Source organism: Eubalaena glacialis, chromosome 8, assembly GCF_028564815.1.
Source record: "Eubalaena glacialis isolate mEubGla1 chromosome 8, mEubGla1.1.hap2.+ XY, whole genome shotgun sequence".
Classification (NCBI taxonomy): domain Eukaryota; kingdom Metazoa; phylum Chordata; class Mammalia; order Artiodactyla; family Balaenidae; genus Eubalaena; species Eubalaena glacialis.
The window spans coordinates 15,154,453-15,172,639 of NC_083723.1; the positions used below are offsets into that span (position 1 = coordinate 15,154,453).

Sequence of the window (18,187 nt, forward strand, 5' to 3'; positions counted from 1 at the left end):
ATTCTGTATAGCACCATTCTGGTTGAAGTTCATATGTGCCGACAAATGAATTAACCCTAAGCTTTCATCTGGTGGTACCTGGATTTACAGAGTTGCAAAAACAGCCTGAGCTTAAGGCAGGTAAAGAAAACCTCACCTGAGCTTTACATAGACTTTATAGAAATAATGTCACTATACCTGCACTGTAAGATATAGGAAAATATTCTCTTCCAGAATTTATTTTGGAGTCCAGCATAGTCTTAAACACTTCTTTTCAAAGTTTATTTGTATTTTTTTAAAATATTTATTTATTTATTTTTATTTATTTGGCTGCACCGGGTCTTAGTTGAGGCATTTGGGATCTGTAGTTGTGGCATGCAGATTCTTCTCAGTTGCGGCATGCGAACTCTTTAGTTGCAGCATGTGGGATCTAGGTCCTTAACGAGGGATCGAACCTGGGCCCCCTGCATTGGGAGCGCAGAGCCTTAGCCACTGGACCACCAGGGAAGTCCCCAGAGTTTTATTTGTAGTAATCACTATCCATTTTTAAATGTGCTGGGCATTTTGGCTTTGCTTTGTACCCCCAAACACTTTGGATGGTGTTTCAGAGTTAAGTATAATCTGCTTTGCAATGCAATTTTTTGTATAGATATTTTCGTTCCTCTACTAGATTGTAATTTATTGAAAGATGTAGTTTTTTTTAAGAGTTTAGTTTTCTTTTTTTTAAATTAATTTATATATTTTTGGCTGCATCGGGTCTTAGTTGGGGCACGTGGGATCTTTCATTGGGGCGTGCAGGCTTCTTTCTAGTTGTGGCCTGCGGGTTTTCCCTTCTCTAGTTGTGGCACACAGGCTCCAGGGCACATGCGCTCTGTAGTTGTGGCGCATGGGTTCCAGAGTGGGTAGGCTCTGTAGTTTGTGGCACACAGGCTCTCTAGTTGAGGCACGCAAGCTCAGTAGTTGTGGCGTGTGGGCTTAATTGCCCCGCAGCATGTGAGATCTTAGTTCCCTGACCAGGGATCGAACCCGCATCCCCTGCGTTACAGGGTGGATTCTTTACCACTGGACCACCAGGGAAGTCCCTGAAGGACATAAGTTTTTTTTGCCTTCATCCCCTCTCCCTTTTCGGTAAATACTAACAAATGCTCGTTGAATTGAATGTGACTATTATAGTTGCTATATTAGTGGATGTATTATTAACTATCAAGTCAGAGTTATAAAACAGTTGCTATAGCATTAATTTTCAAGGTGGAGTCATTCTGTATGCTAGCTCTCTTCACTTTTGTTAAATGATTATGCAATTAAAATGCATATATTTTTAATGTGTTCAGTTGCAGTATCATAGGCAACACTGTAGGTGCCCAGCTGTATGCCCCTAGCACCTACCTTTTCTGAGCCCACTGGACTGACTTGCAGCTTCCAGCATCAGAGCTCTTTGCCCGAGGGCTTTCTGTGGTTCCTGAGACCTATCTGCCCCTACATGGACACAAAGGTGAATTAATGTCCCGCAGAAGCAGCCCTCAGCCAATGACTGGCGGGAGTTGATGCATAAATGCCCCAGCTCCCTTGCCCCTCGGCTAGGATATCTATAGGGTGTTTGAGTCTGTCTCCCAGAGTTCCCCAGCGGGGTTAAGGCAGGGCTGCCCACTGCAGAAGCTTGCTTGCTGATGCACCCTGCGTTGGCTCTCTTTCCTTACCTGCTTCACTTCTCCACGCTACCATCAACATTTCCTGGGGTAACTCCAGACTAAAATCTAATCCTAGTATTAGAGTTTCTAAGTGCAATCCAAACCAAAACAAGTATTCATGGGCCAACATTTACAATTGAACGATTTCTCATTTTGGTGATGTCCAATAGAAACACAATGCAAACCACATTCATAATTTAAAATTTTCTAATGTATTTTAAAAAGTGAAAGATGCTGTACACCTGAAACTAACACAGTATTATAAATCAGCTATACTTTAATTTTAAAAAAATGAAAAGAAAGAGATGAAATGAGTCTTAATATAGTTTATCTAACTCAATATATCCAAAATATTGTATTAATATACAGTCAGTGTAGAATATATTAATGAGATATATATGTTTTTTGGCACTAAATCTCTGTCTACTTGGGGCTAGTAGCTACTATATTAAACAGTGAACAGTGGTGATCAGTTTCCAACCATTGTAACCTACATGTCAAAATTTAGAGAGTAGCTCTTGAATGTATTGAACTGCTGTATGGTGGGTCACAGTTTCTAAGCAAAGTCTTACTTGCCTTCTTTTCTTTTCTTTTTTTAAAAAATATTTAAATATTTATTTATTTATTTATTTATTTTGGCTGTGCCAGGTCTTAGTTGCGGCATGCGGACTTCTCAGTTGCGGCATGCATGCGGGATCTAGTTACCCGACCAGGGATCGAACCTGGGCCCCCTACATTGGGAGTGTGGAGTCTTACCCACTGGACCACCAGGGAAGTCCCTCTCCTTTTCCTTTTTAGGCTGAGTAAAATCTCTGTAAATAGAGTGATGGGCATCTTGTTTAGTCTGTGTCCACATATTTATGTTCCTTCAAGAATGAGCTTCTGGCAAAAATAACTCTAGACTTATTGCTTTGTACATGTTTGCATGCAAGATACAGACAAGATGCTTAGCATCTCTGTGTTTGTGTGTTTTCAGGCAGAGGGTACCAGACTTCAGCGAGAACTCCGAGGATATTTAGCAGCTATCAAAGGTAATGTGTATGAGTTGTTTACTGCATGTTACCAAGCACAGGTTGTTCTTGGAATTCAAGAGTGACAAGATTGAGTGTTAATTATACAGCCATTTGGCTTTCTGGCAGGATGGGTACTCGAGCACAGGTGTTCCATTCCACCCACTCCCCAATTCCCATTGAAATGATAATCAGAATATACCAGGAACAAATGTGTCTGCCCTTATGCTGGAAACTAGGAATAAGTGCCTCCCACGTCCTACAGCTTTCTAGGAAGAGTTGTTAGATAGAGTGAGCTTGAGACCTTGCAGCTGATTTCATCCCAGGGGAGAGTATGTCCCAAGAGCTGGATGCTCACAGACTTACACACAAGCCTTCTAGCTGGAGGGGGCAAGGGATGGTAGCAGGGTTAGCAGGAAGCATGGCCCTGGACTGCCTGTGACTTGTGGGGACCAGCTGCACCTGCAGCCCTGCCACTGTAGGGGGACAGAGAGGCTCTGGCGTTGGTTTCTAGTCTCTGGATATTCAAGGCAAAGAAATGAGGCTGGTGATGGAGGGCAGGGAGAGTGATCGGGGTGTGTGCTCCATCTCTGCCTGCCATCTGCTGTCCAGCCCCCTGCACTGAGTCAGATCCAAGTGCACCCACGGATGTGATGGATGATAAGGCAGATTTTGAGATGAGTGGGGAGAGAATGGATCATCTGTCAATGAGTCTTGGGTAAACTGGCCAAACACTCAGAAAAAAGTGAGACTCCCAACCTCACTCTTTACTCCCTCCTCCTCAATTCCAAATACAGTGAAGATTTAAATATGTGTACGAAGAGATGCTCTCAAGTACCAGAATAAAATACAGTAGACTTAGTCTCCAGCCTTGGGTGACAAGGTCTTTACAAGGCTAACCCAAAAGGCAGAAACCGTAAAGGGAAAGGTTGAGAGATTTGACCTCATACATATATAAAATGTTAAAAAAATTATTTTGACAACATATTTTAATGAAAGTGAACCAGGATATAAAGAGCTCAGTAAGTAAACTAAATGAAGATCAGTTGATCAAAAGAAAAACCGAGTAGAACATATGAAGAGGAAATTAACCAAAGAAGATCTGTAGATGGGTAATAAATGTGAAAAATGCTTATCCTGAGTAATCAAAGAATATTAAATAAAATCAAAAGGGAGAAGCTGTTATTTTTCTTCCAAATGTTCAAAGACATTAAAAAAAAAACAAAAAACCCATAATACCTAGCATTGGCAGAGCTGTGTGGGAAATGGACCCCTTCTGTACATTGCTAGTAAGACAGCTTTCCTAGAGAGCGATTTGGCGAAGGTCTTTAAATGTGTATATTTTTTTTTTTTGGCATGCCTTTTTTTTTTTTAATTTATTTATTATTCATTTTTGGCTGCGTTGGGTCTTCATTGCTGTGCGCGGGCTTTCTCTAGTTGCGACAAGCAGGGGCTGCTTTTCGTTGCAGTGCCCGAGCTTCTCATTTCAGTTGCTTCTCTTGTTGCAGAGCACGGGCTCTAAGTGCACGGGCTTCAGTAGTTGTGGCACACAGGCTCAGTAGTTGTGTCTCACGGACTCTAGAGCGCAGGCTCAGTAGTTGTGGCGCACAGGCTTAGTTGCTCCGCGGCATGTAGGATTTTCCCAGACCAGGTCTCGAACCTGTATCCCCTGCAATGGCAGGCGGACTCTTAACCACTGTGCCACCAGGGAAGTCCCTTGCATGCCTTTTGAAACAGCAGTTTCATTTCCAAGAATTTATTCTTAACAGTTTCAATGTGTATGTATGAAATTGATTACAGAGGTATGGTTGCATAATGAAATAATGAAAATCTTAATTAACAATTAGTCATAATAATAAAAATTAGTGAAAGTAATTTTTAAACTAAAATGTATTTAAGCTTTGATATACCAGCCATATAATTTTAGTTCTCGTGACAACTCTATGAGGCAGGTACTTTTATCATCTTCATTTTACAGGTAAGAAAAGCTAGGCACAGAGAGGTTAAATAGCTTGTCTAGGGTCATGGGCTTATTAAACAACAGGGCTACGATACATAGACTGGTCTGTGTGTCTCCTGAGGCCTTGCTATTTCCTTGTACTGCCATTGAACTATATGGCCATCACTGTTGCATTAATTTCATAAATTACAGTTCATCTGTACAATGGAGTAATGACAACTTACCTCTGTTGCTTTTTAATGAGCACTTACTATGTGCTAGGCTGTGTACTAAGCATTTTAGGCATGTTATCTCTTTGTTACCATCCAATGCAGACTAAATGACATTAGCCTTATTTTGCCTTTGCCAAGAGGTAAGCCTCAGAGAATTTAACTTCCACAATACAGCGAGCACATAATTCACTGCTCTAAAAAAATTAACCTCAAGTATTTATAACAGTTTGGTCAGAAAATAGAAGGCACTCTAGGTATTTCTTTCATTATTGATTCAAGATTTGAACACAAGAAGTCACATATTATTTTAAACACAGTATTTTCTCTTTGTTAGCTGATTAAAAGGAAGTGGATACATCTGTTGAATGAATGAGTGAATTAGATTTCTTTTCCAAGTCTATATATTTCAGTTTATTTTATTACCCTGGTATGGATAATGCTGTTTAAAAAGACTGACTTAATTCTTTTCCTTAACATGGTCTGGAAGGATAATCCACTGAGTGAAGAGTTGGCTCCAGAGAGACATTGGGTGAAGCACCAAAGCAACTCTTCCATCAGACTGTGCCCTGCATCCCACTTCTAATGGCCACATCTCCATAGGAAGGAGGAAGGACCCTCTACCAGCTTTCCTCCACACATTTTGCTGACTGAGTGATGTTAACAAATGATATTCCATAAGAGAGATCTCTGTTTAGATTACTTTGGCTGAGGCTGGTTGGAATAATTTTTAAGCAGGTTACTACAGAGTTTATCAGAGCCCTTAATATGCTAATACAACTAAGCTCCCATGGCCTATGGAGTAGGCAGCATTTTCCACTGATTTAACTGTAGAATGCCTTTTTCTTCTCAAAGTCTGACAAAGAATTAGCATTCCTTGGGGCAAATTTTGAGTTTTGGGAACACATTTAAAGACAAGGGTTATGCATTGAGTCAATCATAATTTGCATTTTCAAAGCGCTTTCATGGCCCATTTTTGTGGTTTTCACAAGAAGAGCTCTAGCTAACTAATGGTACAGCTTAATACAGGCAACGTTACAGAGGAATGAGATCTCACCCAGTGGAGTGATGGGCCCCGGGTCTGGTCCCAGAGGCAACTGTGGGAAAATCACCAAGCCTGTCAACTCCCTCATCTGTAAAGTGCTCCAGATGTTCCTCATCTGTAAAGCGTTCCAGTTGCTCTCTGAAGTCCCCCCAAATCTCTACCCCTGGGATTCTATGAAATTGGATTCAATGAGCTCTACCCTTCATCTTATTAGCACTAAATCTCTGAGTGGTATTCACTCCAGTAGGTCTTTATTATTTCTGCTGATGGCTTGGGCTTTGCAGGAGATCTTATGCTCGCATTCATTTTAGCAGCAACATTGCCTTGAGCCTCAGTTACAGGCCTGGTACTGTTCTAGGAGATGGAGATGCAGAGATGAACAAGACATGGTGTCTGCTCTCATGCAGCTAGCCGTAGAGAAAGCTGAATAAACAAGAAGGCCAGATATGCATAGTAATAAGTAGTTTAAGAGAAGTGTGCATTCTGGGCTATCACAACAGAGGAGAGACCCCCTCCACCTTCGCTGAGGGACGAGAAACCAGGTCAGGAATGGTCCTTTCAAGGAACTTACACTTGAATGGACCCAAGAAGGGGGCATACGTGGTCATCAGGTGATAAGATATGCCAGAGAAAGGGATTGATGTTGGAAGGACTTTCCAGGTAGAAAAAGCATTGGGTTTTATTCTGTCAATGCAGAAGGGAGTCCTTACATTATTGTAGGTGAGGGAATGAGTCACATGATCAGATTAGCATTTTAGAAATAATTATTGTGATTGTGTGGAATCCAGGCTAGAGGGAATGAAACTGCTAGGAGACTTCTTAGAAGTCTAGGCTAATAGTTTAATAATAATTACAGCTAACGTTTATTGAGCATGTATGTACCAGGCACTGACATAAGCTTTTTATGGCCTCATTTCATGTTATTCTTACTACAACACATGGCATGTACTGTAATTTATTGATAATGTACAGTTTAGAAAACTGAGGTCTAGGATGGTCCAAATTTTTGATGAGAGGGAAGTGGTTCCCATCCAGAATAATCATTCTTCTCTATATGATGTTTGAGACTTGTCATACAGTTTTGGAAACCACTAATCTTTTAAGAAAATATTGGATATTAGATATTATTAAATGTCACTTAGCATCTATTCTGCTTTAACGGTGCCCAATTACTTTGAAGGAAAGTTGGGTTTTAGCTTTTTTTTTTTTTCTCATATGCTTTGCCAGCAGAGTAAATTCTAAATCCCTAAACCCTCTGCCAGTCTTTATGCCTTTTAAGAGCAAGGCTTGTGTCTTGTTCACCTGTGTATCCATCAGAGTATTTCCTATGGAGTGTTCTAGAAACAATTTTTTTGTCAAAATAGATTCTTTCCAAATTATCCACACCACTACTTATCCACACAGCAATTAGTAGTTATTTTTGTCTGCTAATAGAAATATTTACTGCAAACATTGAGCTTTTCGCCTCAGTGAGTAAGGTCATACATAATTTTATTTTAAACTTACATTCACAGTTTCATTTTTAATTAATTAATTAATTTATTTTGGCTGTGTTGGGTCTTCATTGCTGTGTGCAGGCTTTCTCTAGTTGCGGCGAGCAGGGACTACTCTTCGTTGTGGTGCACGGGCTTCTCATTGCGGTGGCTTCTCTTGTTGCGGAGCACGGGCTCTAGGCACACGGGCTTCAGTAGTTGTGGCGTGTGGGCTCAGTAGTTGTGATGTGTGGGCTCAGCAGTTGTGGCACGTGGGCTCTAGAGTGCAGGCTCAGTAGTTGTGGCGCATGGGCTTAGTTGCTCTGCGGCATGTGGGATCTTCCCAGACCAGGGATCGAACCCGTGTCCCCTGCATTGGCAGGCGGATTCTTAACCACTGCACCACCAGGGAAATCCAGCACAGTTTCATTTTGTACCACAAAGGTTTTGTCCTACAATGCCATATTCTTCTTTCTTTCTATTAAGACATTAAGAACCTACCTAAACAGCTGTTTATAATTTCCATCTGACTCAAGACAAAGATTTAAAAGAAAACTTCAGAAGCCTTTTGCCATCTGGATTATAGAATTCTAACTGGTGACTCACTTTTGGTATGAATTTGAAGGGTACATTTCTTAGTATTGATTTGCTTAGGGAGGGGTAGACATGGACACTTGAAATAAATGTTCCTGCCATGTCATTGGTGACCACATGTACCATCACAAGACAGATTCTTCCTTGTTTGGATTCGAAATGCTAGGGGACGGATGCAGGTTTTTACATTACTTTTTGCCTGTCTCTACACTTACAAGACGCTATTTCATCAGAGTCCCCAGAGAATTGAGTCATCACTGCTCTTTCCTACCTTAGCCTGCCAGGCTTCATCACGTGGTTGCCAAGTCATTTCAGCAGGTGTGGGTTGTACCCCTCATTGTAAGGGGCGTCCTTAACATGTTCAATGATGTGCTCTTCATGGAGAGGGTCACAGGATTTCACCCTTCCTGTGGCCCCAAAACACGTTCATACGTTTCATGTGCAAAGACCAAATATATATCTGCATCTTATAGGGGGAATAAAAAGGGGGATGGTCTATGCCTAAAGAGTGGAAAAGTATTATGAAATAGCAAATTAGATGTTGACTCTTTTTTTGTGGGGTGGGACTAGTATTTTATTTTATTTTTTAAAAATTGGTATTGATATATAGTTGCTTTACAATGTGTTAGTTTCAGGGGTACAGAAAAGTGATATATATATATAAATATATATACTTTATATATATAATATATATAAATATATATGGATATACTTTTTTAGATTCTTTTCCATTATAGGTTATTATAAGATATTGGGTATAGTTCCCTGTGCTATACAGTAGGTCCTATTTTATATACAGTAGTGTGTGTATTTTAATCCCAAACTCCTAATTTATCCCTCCCCGACCCTTTTCCCCTTTGGTAACCATAAGTTTGTTTTCCATGTCTATAAGTCTATTTCTGTTTTGTAAATAAATTCATTGGTATCATTTTATAAGCGATATCATATGAAATTCTCTGTCTGACTTACTTCACTTAGTGTGATAATCTCTAAGTCCATCCATGTTGCTGCAAATGGTATTATTTCATTCTTTTTTGTGGCTGAGTAATATTCCATTGTGTGACTCTTCGAGGATATACTTTGATCATTTCAGACATCTTCTTTTTATTTTTTATTTTATTCTGTAGAGCAGAGAAAGGTTTATTGCAAGGGCCAAGCAAGGAGAACAGGCAGCTTGTGCTCAAAAACCTCAAACTCCTCAGCCATCTTCTTTTATTTTGTCCTTTTCTCTCATTGTTGAACCCAGAACTGACTGTCTTAAATTCAGCAAGCATGTGGGTGAGTCTAGAGTGTTGCAGCTTTCAGTTTAACAAAAAACTTTCCCTCTTTGATTCACTGGCATTAAGTTTATGTGTCTTTTATTTTTAATGGCAGCACTATGGTTCTTCTCTCCTCTCCTTCTATCCAGCCCCTTTTCATATCCCCTAGTGACAAAGACCAGGACACCAACTCGGTCAGGTCTCACCTTCCAGCTGTGAGGGAGAGTCTGGTGCCAAAGAGGCGCTTCTCCAAGTCACCAGCCAAAGACTCCACCCTGTTCGGTCCCCAGCCCTGAGCTGTCTCCACGGCAATCCACACTTTACCCTCCATGTTTTGAAGGAGGGGCAGAGGGAGTCTGGAAGAGACTTCGTGATACTTTGTATCACCATGTTCCACTGGGAAACTTTATATCTTTCCTATTATTAATAACCGGATTTTTGCAACATACCAAATTGTACCTTAATGAAAATTCTGAAAATACCCATAGACTTAAGAACGCTAAGCTTTTGAGAGTTCTGACTTAAAACTGTATGTATAGCTTTTAGTAATATTGGAAAAAGAACAACTTCTTGTTTCTTTTGAAAATTTTTAGGCCACTTAAAGCCCTTTCAGTGATGCCTGAAAATCCTATAGATTTTGCTTCTATCTGCTTACCCCCCCAAAATGCTTTATTTCTAATATTTAAAGTCATTTGGTATTAATTGTTTTAGAACTCTTTAGTTTTATAGGTAAGTATTCTAGGTGTCCCATACATTTACGGATTCATGCCATTTAGCAAGTGACAGCACACATAATAGGACATATTATTATTGGTGTTTTTAGACTAGAACACCTTGTTGATTTTTTCAAGACCCAGCATGTATCTTTATCCTAAAAATACTAGAAAATGCACACTGTAGTCAGAATCAGGACTACAGGGGCAAATAGCAATTGTGCCTGCCCAGGTTTTCCTTAAACAATTAGCAAGTATTCAAGATTTTTCCTCTCACTTTGAAAAGTAGGGAAAGGAGGAAGAGACTCCTCACCTACCTCTCTCTAACAGGAGTTGTTTTTCTCCAATGCTAGGCATGCAAGAGGCTTCCATGAAGCTCACTGAGTCGCTGCATGAAGTCTATGAGCCCGACTGGTACGGGCGTGAAGACGTGAAAATGGTTGGCGAGGTAAGAGCTGGTCACAGCACGTGAGAGGCCCCGGGTTGGCTTCTGTGAGGTTCCCACCGTGTCCTGCTCACTCAGCCCATCCCCTGACCCCCTCTCACCACTTCATGGCCCTAATCATGAGGAGACACCGTGTACCCAGAATGCACTGTGCAGTTCCACCATCCAGATCAACCCAAACTTGCAGTGAGGAGTGAACATGATAATAAAGCCACTTGGGTAGAAAGCTGTGGCTTAAAGATTGGTTTTCTTCAACATAAAAATAACACTTTTCTGTCCCTTACTACACTTCTTAGCCCATTCCAGTAGGAGAACTGGCTCATGGCCTGATTTTGTGTACTGCGCCTTCTTCCCCGTCCCTCCTTGAAAGCAGGCACAGGATCTGGGAAGAGCATCTCTTTCACTTTACCACCAGATGGTCCATTCGCTGGTCTGCAGGGCCGAGGACAGGGCCTGCTAATAGGAATTTAACTAATGAAAGGCTTCGTCCTTAGACATGTCTTAGCACCTGAAATGCACCGTCTAGCTCAAGGCTGTCTGGCTCTGGGAAGTGAGAAAGTGGTTATTGTTGCTCTGAAGAAGGCAGAATGGGATGTGACATCAGATGAGTTCTTTAATCTTCTTGGGCTTTAGTTTCCTTATCGGCGAAGTGAGAATAATAATTATATCTCCTGGGGCTTCCCTGGTGGTGCAGTGGTTGGGAGTCTGCCCGCCAATGCAGGGGACACGGGTTCGAGCCCTGGTCTGGGAAGATCCCACATTCCGTGGAGCAACTAGGCCCGTGAGCCACAACTACTGAGCCTGCGTGTCTGGAGCCTGTGCTCCGCAACAAGAGAGGCCGCGATAGTGAGAGGCCCGCGCACCGCGTTGAAGAGTGGCCCCCACTTGCTGCAACTAGAGAAAGCCCTCGCACAGAAACGAAGACCCAACACAGCCAAAAATAAATAAATAAATAAATAAATAATAATTGTACAAAAAACCACACACTTGTTTTTAAAAATAATAATAATAATAATTGTATCTCCTAATAACACACTTAAAGTCTGTGTATTCACATCCTCGACCTAGTGCACAGTGTGTGTGATTATTACTGACCTTAGGAAGCCTGCTGTCAGGGGTTTTCTCATGTCCAAGTTTTTTGTTAAAACAAAGAACGGTTGGTCATCATGCCCACTTCATGGGAGCTCGTTGCTTCTCATGAGGCACAGAAGACCTAAGAGATATGGCCGCCACAACTCAGGGAAGGGTCTGGTACATGACATGCTGATCATCTATGCAGCCTTTGGAAAGATGGGTTAACATCTTTCCTGGGCTGCTCCACGAAAATTCTGACATCCCCACATTGATCACAAGTCATAATCTTGTTATGACTATGATAGAAACTGAGATCTATTTATGAAGAAAGCTCTTTGTGAGCTCTGTTACCTCTTTTGAAAACTTTCAGTATGTGAATTAGACAAAACTAGCCTCCACACACCATTTTCCAATGCAGTTTTGAGTGATTGCATCTTCTCACATTTCTTAAATATAAAGACACTGTGTTTCAACAGCGTGTTGTTAAAGGCTTAACTCATTTTGTAAATTTCTGATTAGAGGTGTATAATTAAAAATTCATTGTGAAAAGAAGAATTTTTAAGGGAATGGTAGAAACTTGTGTGAATGGCTTTTCAGAACACCACGTTACAGTTCTGTGTATGGCAAATGCCACTTGACGTTGATTCCGAAGGAAACAGCTGCTGTGCTACCTTGATCCTCGTGGCTGCCAGGATTTTTGGCATCTTTTGATGGTGAAGCACCTGACACTGCATGTTCCGGGGGTCTGCTCATATCATAAGATAAGCCTCTTTGTACGGTGGATTTAAATTTTTTTGTTTGTGTAAAATTCTTTTTTTTTAAATTAATTAATTAATTAATTATTTGGTTGCACAGGGTCTTAGATAGAGCAGGTGGGCTCCTTAGTTGCAGCACATGGGCTCCTTAGTTGTGGCATGCGAACTCTTAGTCGTGGCTTGCATGTGGGATCTAGTTCCCTGACCTGGGATCGAACCCAGGCCCCCTGCGTTGGGAGCATGGAGTCTTACCCACTGCGCCACCAGGGAAGTCCCTGTTTGCATAAAATTCTTAATAAGGATCTATGACAATTAGAATTGGGTTTTAACGCATGAAAAAGAGAAGCAAATCAACCATTAAAAAGTGGTTTTCAACAAGAGAGAAGCTTCTCTCACATAACCGACCTTGGAGGTTGGCAGCCCAGGTGCTGTATGGGGGACCCAAGAGCATCAGGGGCCTGTCTTTGCATCCCTGCTGCTACCTCCACGTTCAAGATGACTCTCTGAGCTCTGGCTATCAGCTCTCATTTCTGTCTTCCAGTCAGCAAGAAGGAGGAAGCATGGAGGACAAGCCTCTTAGGGCCACTTCCTGAAAGTCCATCCCATTGGCAGAATTTAGTCTCATGGCTACACTTGGCTGCAGTGGAGGCTGGGAAGTATGGTCTGTATCCCAGGCAGCCGTGCGCCGGCTAAAACTGGACGTGCTATTGCTAAGAAAAAAGAAAGGGTAGACATTGTCAGGAGACGCCAAATGTAGTAATGGGAGGAATATGGAATGATATTCTTGCGCGCTTACTACGTGCCTGGGATTCTGTGAAGCAAGTTTATGTTGTCAACTCACATACTTGGAGAAATTGAAACTCAGGAACGTTCAGTTTTCCAAAGTCACACAGCTGGGATATGAACTCTGTTCTGGTGAGGCAGCCTGGTGTCATCGACAGATCATGGGCTTCAAATTCAAGGGTTGAAACCAGAGTCTGTCATATACCAGCTGCATGACCTTAGCCAAATTATGTAACATCTCTGGACTTCAGCATCATCTTCTGTATAATGGCAACAGTAAGACTTTCTTCATAAGGCTATTGTGAGAATTAAATCACACACACACACAGAGATACATACAGCTTTTAACCCAATGCCTTGACAGTAATAGAAGTAACAATAATAATAATATCTAATACCAATTGTGTTTATCATAATTGATATTCCATAAATGGTAGGGCCCTTCCCAGTATGACTAAATTTTCTGCTCTCCATGTGGAGGCTTCAGCAATGGTTTGTTGTTTGTCTGGAGTGGTTTCTAATTTCATGGATTGCTTCAGAAGCAAACTGTCTTGGTGGAATTCTTCACAGACTCCTAGCCCCAAAGTCCATTTATAGGAATCTGGGGACCTTTTGAAGTTTCTACATTCTTTAGTAATTCAGAATCAGAAACACATTTTTAAATGAGCTGAGCCCTTAGGTAACCTATATTATAAATTAGAACTGGTAGCCAAATTACTGTATTTTTAAATAATCCACACTTTTCTAGCATTTACTAGCCAGGGAAGTAGAACTTATTTAATTTTATAGTTTCAGGTTGTTTAGAAGTTGGTGAAAGTTATCCAATTAAAATAATTCTGCAGTTGTCTCTTTATTTCTCTTTTTCTTTCAGAAATGTGATGTGCTGTGGGAAGACTTCCATCAAAAACTAGTGGATGGGTCCTTGCTGACACTGGACACCTATCTGGGCCAATTTCCTGACATAAAGGTATTTTATTCTGTGTCTGTAAAGGGAATAATTGAATGGTCCCATGTTCTTATTAAAACATGGGCAAGAGATAAGTAGAATTAAAAGTCCTCAAGCTGACATCAAAGACAGTTGGTAACTTTTCATTTATTTAAGCATGAGATTTTTATCCTGTTCCTAACAGTTTAAAATGAAATATAGTTCCAGAAATCACATTTCCCCCTTTAATGAACTGCTTCAGCTTTTATTTCTCTACAGAAGTCTTTTTAATCCTATAGATATAAAATCATAAATCAGAGATACCAAAAAATTCCAGTCTTCTTATGTTCAAACCTTTTGGTTATATGGCATTTGGCAAGAATTTCCATTAGAATAAACAAAGGTCATAAGTAAAGGAGAAACTTCATTGCACATGTGAGAGCAAAATCTGATCTTTTCCTTACTGTTTATTTTGTGTATGTTCATAGTACACCTGCATATTTTTTCTCTCCTTGAAATTTTCAGGTTCACATTGAATTCTTAAGATGTAAGCATTTCAAATACATTTGCATCTGGATCTAAAAATATCTTGTCTAAAACATTTGTCTTATTCGGCACTTGGATTCATTGAAAGGAAAATATACAAGTGAAGGATTGAATATCACAGATTTGAAATTGACTCTTAAGGTATAGATGGTCTTTAAACCATCAGGGCTGTATATAGCAAATGGTAGCGTTAATAGATCTGCTCCCTAGTTGTTCTCCCAGCTCAAAGAGGACTGCTAGGTAAGACAGCCATGTGCTGCCCTTCCTGTAGAGCGAGGAGGCCACGAACCAGCGTCCATGGGCATTTTCAGTATCTTACTAGGTGACCTCTGATATGAAGTTCCATTTTTACCTGGCCTTCTTTATAGCCATTGCCAAACACCAGGAAACAATCTGCAATAATGTGCACCGCCCTTGGCCATGAAACATAGTGAAGCGTCTTGGCCAAAACTATACTCCTATCAATAACGTTAGTTTTCTCAGTCCCACACAGAATGCCTAACGCTAGATGGCCAACACCTGAAGTGTGTTTTGGGACACCAGAGGCACCAGACAAAAACCGAAGTGGATCAGACTGGACACATTTGTCTTGCTGGCAAAATGTCCCAGAGAACAAATCCAAATGACGTATTCTAGGTGATGTTATCGTAGTAGGCAGCCTAATGCTTTACCGAATCATTGTATAGCTACATCTTAATTTGGAAAGGTGTTAAGTCAGTTTTAAAATTTTTCTAAGAAATTAAACAATTTTTAAAAAAATTAAAATTCTGTACACAGGGAATGTGTTTTGAGATATCTTCAGATAATTTGATAAGCATTGACATTTTGTCTTGGAATTTGCAGCATTTGTGGAGCAAACAGTCTCAGAATTATTATCACGCTTTAGAATACTGTTTATTGCGTGGTCATTCAGTCTCCATAAAAATCAATTCCTAATAAATTAGGTGAAAGAAAAGTTTGTCTTCCTACTTGAAAATTTCAAAGAACCTCGCAACTTGTCTAAATTATTCATATAATATTTGATAGTACAACTTAGATAAGCAAATAAAGGCTGTGATTGACTACAGGAGAATACATTTGAAAAGTTGAGCTTCAGGAACAAAAACTTAGTATCATCAATAATGTGTGAAGGATCTGTTTGTTATTTGTTATTTGTTATGATACTGCCCAGCAATAGCTATTTGGAAATTGACCGTTCTCTCTAGGAGCGTAACATTTCAGAAGACATACAAAAGTACCTTTGTTGAAACAGAGAGAGATTAAAATAAACTCATGATGGATTATGTTGGTTAGTCTTTTCAGTTTGTTGAAACACTCAGTGGAACTTTTATTCTATTTTTTTTAATTAATTAATTTAATTTTGGCTGCGTTGGGTCTGCGTTGCTGAGTGTGGGCTTCTCATTGCAGTGGCCTCTCTTTGGTGCAGAGCACAGGCTCTAGGCACACGGGCTTCAGTAGTTGTAGCACGTGGGCTTAGTAGTTGTGGTACACGGGCTTAGTTGCTCCGCGGCATATGGGATCTTCCCAGACCAGGGCTCGAACCCGTGTCCCCTGCATTGGCAGGCGGATTCTTAACCATTGTGCCACCAGGGAAGTCCTTTTATTCTGTTTAAGCAGTTCTTTTCCTGTGGTCCATGGTGTCCATGGCTGAGGTCACACACAAAGATGATCCTCCAGTTACTGAAACATCTTACATGAGAGATTTGGATTCATGTTATCTAGCTGGATTCCCTGAAGATAAATGAAATATGTACCATGGTTTTACCTGCATCATCGAAAGAGCCTACATATTCTCTCTCTCTATTTCTCTGAAGTCACATTTAGGATATTAGAGCATCCACATAGGGTTTCAACCAAGATAGACAATTGTGAAACCATTTCATATGGTGAACGGTGAAGGAAATAGCAGTGTTTAACTTGGAAAGGAAACAATTTGGGGTTGGAGAGCAGTTGGGATAGCTGTTTCTAATAGTTGAAAGACTTTTCTTCTGTGAACATACACAGATGTTGTGCCTTTTACTCAATGGACGGAAGTTAGATGTGGATACAGACTCTGTCACTTCATAAAGTGAGTGCTGAGAGATTATGTAATGAATGGGTTATTGATGAAAAGGAGGATTATGATTAAAAATACAGTGGAGCATTTTCAAAGCCTGGAACACAGTTGACTTCTTGACTCATTAACATCAACAGGGTGTGCATGGTTAGGCAAATTTCCAAATATTTACTGCAGCCCATCAGCACGGGCTATGCAGTACCGTTCATGAGGGGATGGTGTTTGACTTTTCCAACTGTGATTGGCAGGGCACCTGGTGTTACAGTTTTTGTTGTGCAGCCCTGACATCTAAAATCAATGTTATAATAAGAGCTAGCTTGTCCCCAACCTACACAGGCTTACAGCTGTTAGCAGTTATTGTAAAATGAAGTTTAGATTTTATCTTGGCAGCTGTGCATGAGCCATTAAGCATATATTTACAGCAGTGGGCCAAAATGAATTCCAAATTGGGGTTATTGTTGAAATTTTTAAAAAATTTAGTAAATTATTTTCTTTACTGCATACGGTCAATGCATAGTTGGGAATCTGAAGAACTTTTAATTAAACCATTTAATGGAGACTTCCCTTGTGGTCCAGTGGTAAAGAATCCACCTTCCAATGCAGGGAACACAAGTTCGATCCCTGGTCGGGGAACTAAGATCCCACAGCTCCAGAGCCCACGTGCTCTGGAGCCCCAGCACCACAACTAGAGAGAGAAAACCCACACGCCACAACTAGAGAAAAGCCCAAGCTCTGCAACTAAGACCCGACACAGCCAAAAATAATAAAAATAAATAAATAACTAAAATAAGTAAATATTTAAAAAGCCATTTAATTAAACTATTTACGATTAAGCTAGTAAATTTATTTAATAAAATTTACTATTGGATGATTAAATAAGAATTGTATCATTTTCCATGTGAAAGCTATAGTGTATTAACTCTACCCTTTCTTAGGAGATGTGATTCTTTTTTCAGGTTTCCCAAATATCAGATAGGTAAGGCAATAAGATTGATATGTTTTGTCAACACAAAAATATATGCGTCAAAATGAGTGATGGCCTTCAAAATGTCACTTCTACCATGGTAAGCTGTACTCTGTAATTGACTTGTCAGTTACACAAGAAAATGACTCACATTATTTACTTCACTTCTTGTTTTTGAACAAAAAATAAGATGATCCAGTGCACTGTTCCCAGGCTTGGAAGTAGCTGAATTTTGGCTCTTTTCGAAAATCAAGTTTATCTTCAAAGCATCAAGATTTGCTTTTTTGGAAGATACTAAAGGACAACCTCCCCACCCCCGACCAAGTCCACAAAGCAGAGCTTTGTAAAAGTTTCCACAGAGTTACACAAGGCCACTACCTCAGGGGGCAGTGCTCCTTGGAAGGTAACAGATGTCTGCTGAAAGTAATGAGCTTTGTCACCTTGTTAGCACCCTTCTCTCTACTCTGCCTGGGCTAATTCATCGCATATTTTGAGTGAACGTGGTACGTCAGCCATCCTTCCACTGACACCAGTCGGAAGTGGTCGGTGCAGAGGGTAAAGTGAAAGGGGTTGGAAGCAGCTAAATGAGAGAAACTGCCCCGCGCCACCTGTCATCACCCCTGAAGGGGGTGTAGAGGAGTAGCACAGAGTGACAGATGGTAGCTGGATGACAGAGTCTGTCAGAGACACCTGGGCACTGCTAGAAAGAG

The 18,187-nt window shown here is 40.6% G+C and overlaps 1 protein-coding gene across 2 annotated transcripts in view; it reads left to right on the plus strand.

The window, feature by feature from the left end:
• Window positions 1–18,187, plus strand: part of AMPH (amphiphysin) — a 189,643-nt gene that overhangs the window by 103,878 nt on the left and 67,578 nt on the right. For both annotated transcript variants that reach the window (XM_061197580.1, XM_061197581.1), the window contains exons 3-5: window positions 2,648–2,698; window positions 10,283–10,377; window positions 13,858–13,953. In XM_061197580.1, coding sequence (XP_061053563.1) covers window positions 2,648–2,698; window positions 10,283–10,377; window positions 13,858–13,953 — 242 coding nt within the window. The remainder of the gene's footprint in view (window positions 1–2,647; window positions 2,699–10,282; window positions 10,378–13,857; window positions 13,954–18,187) is intronic.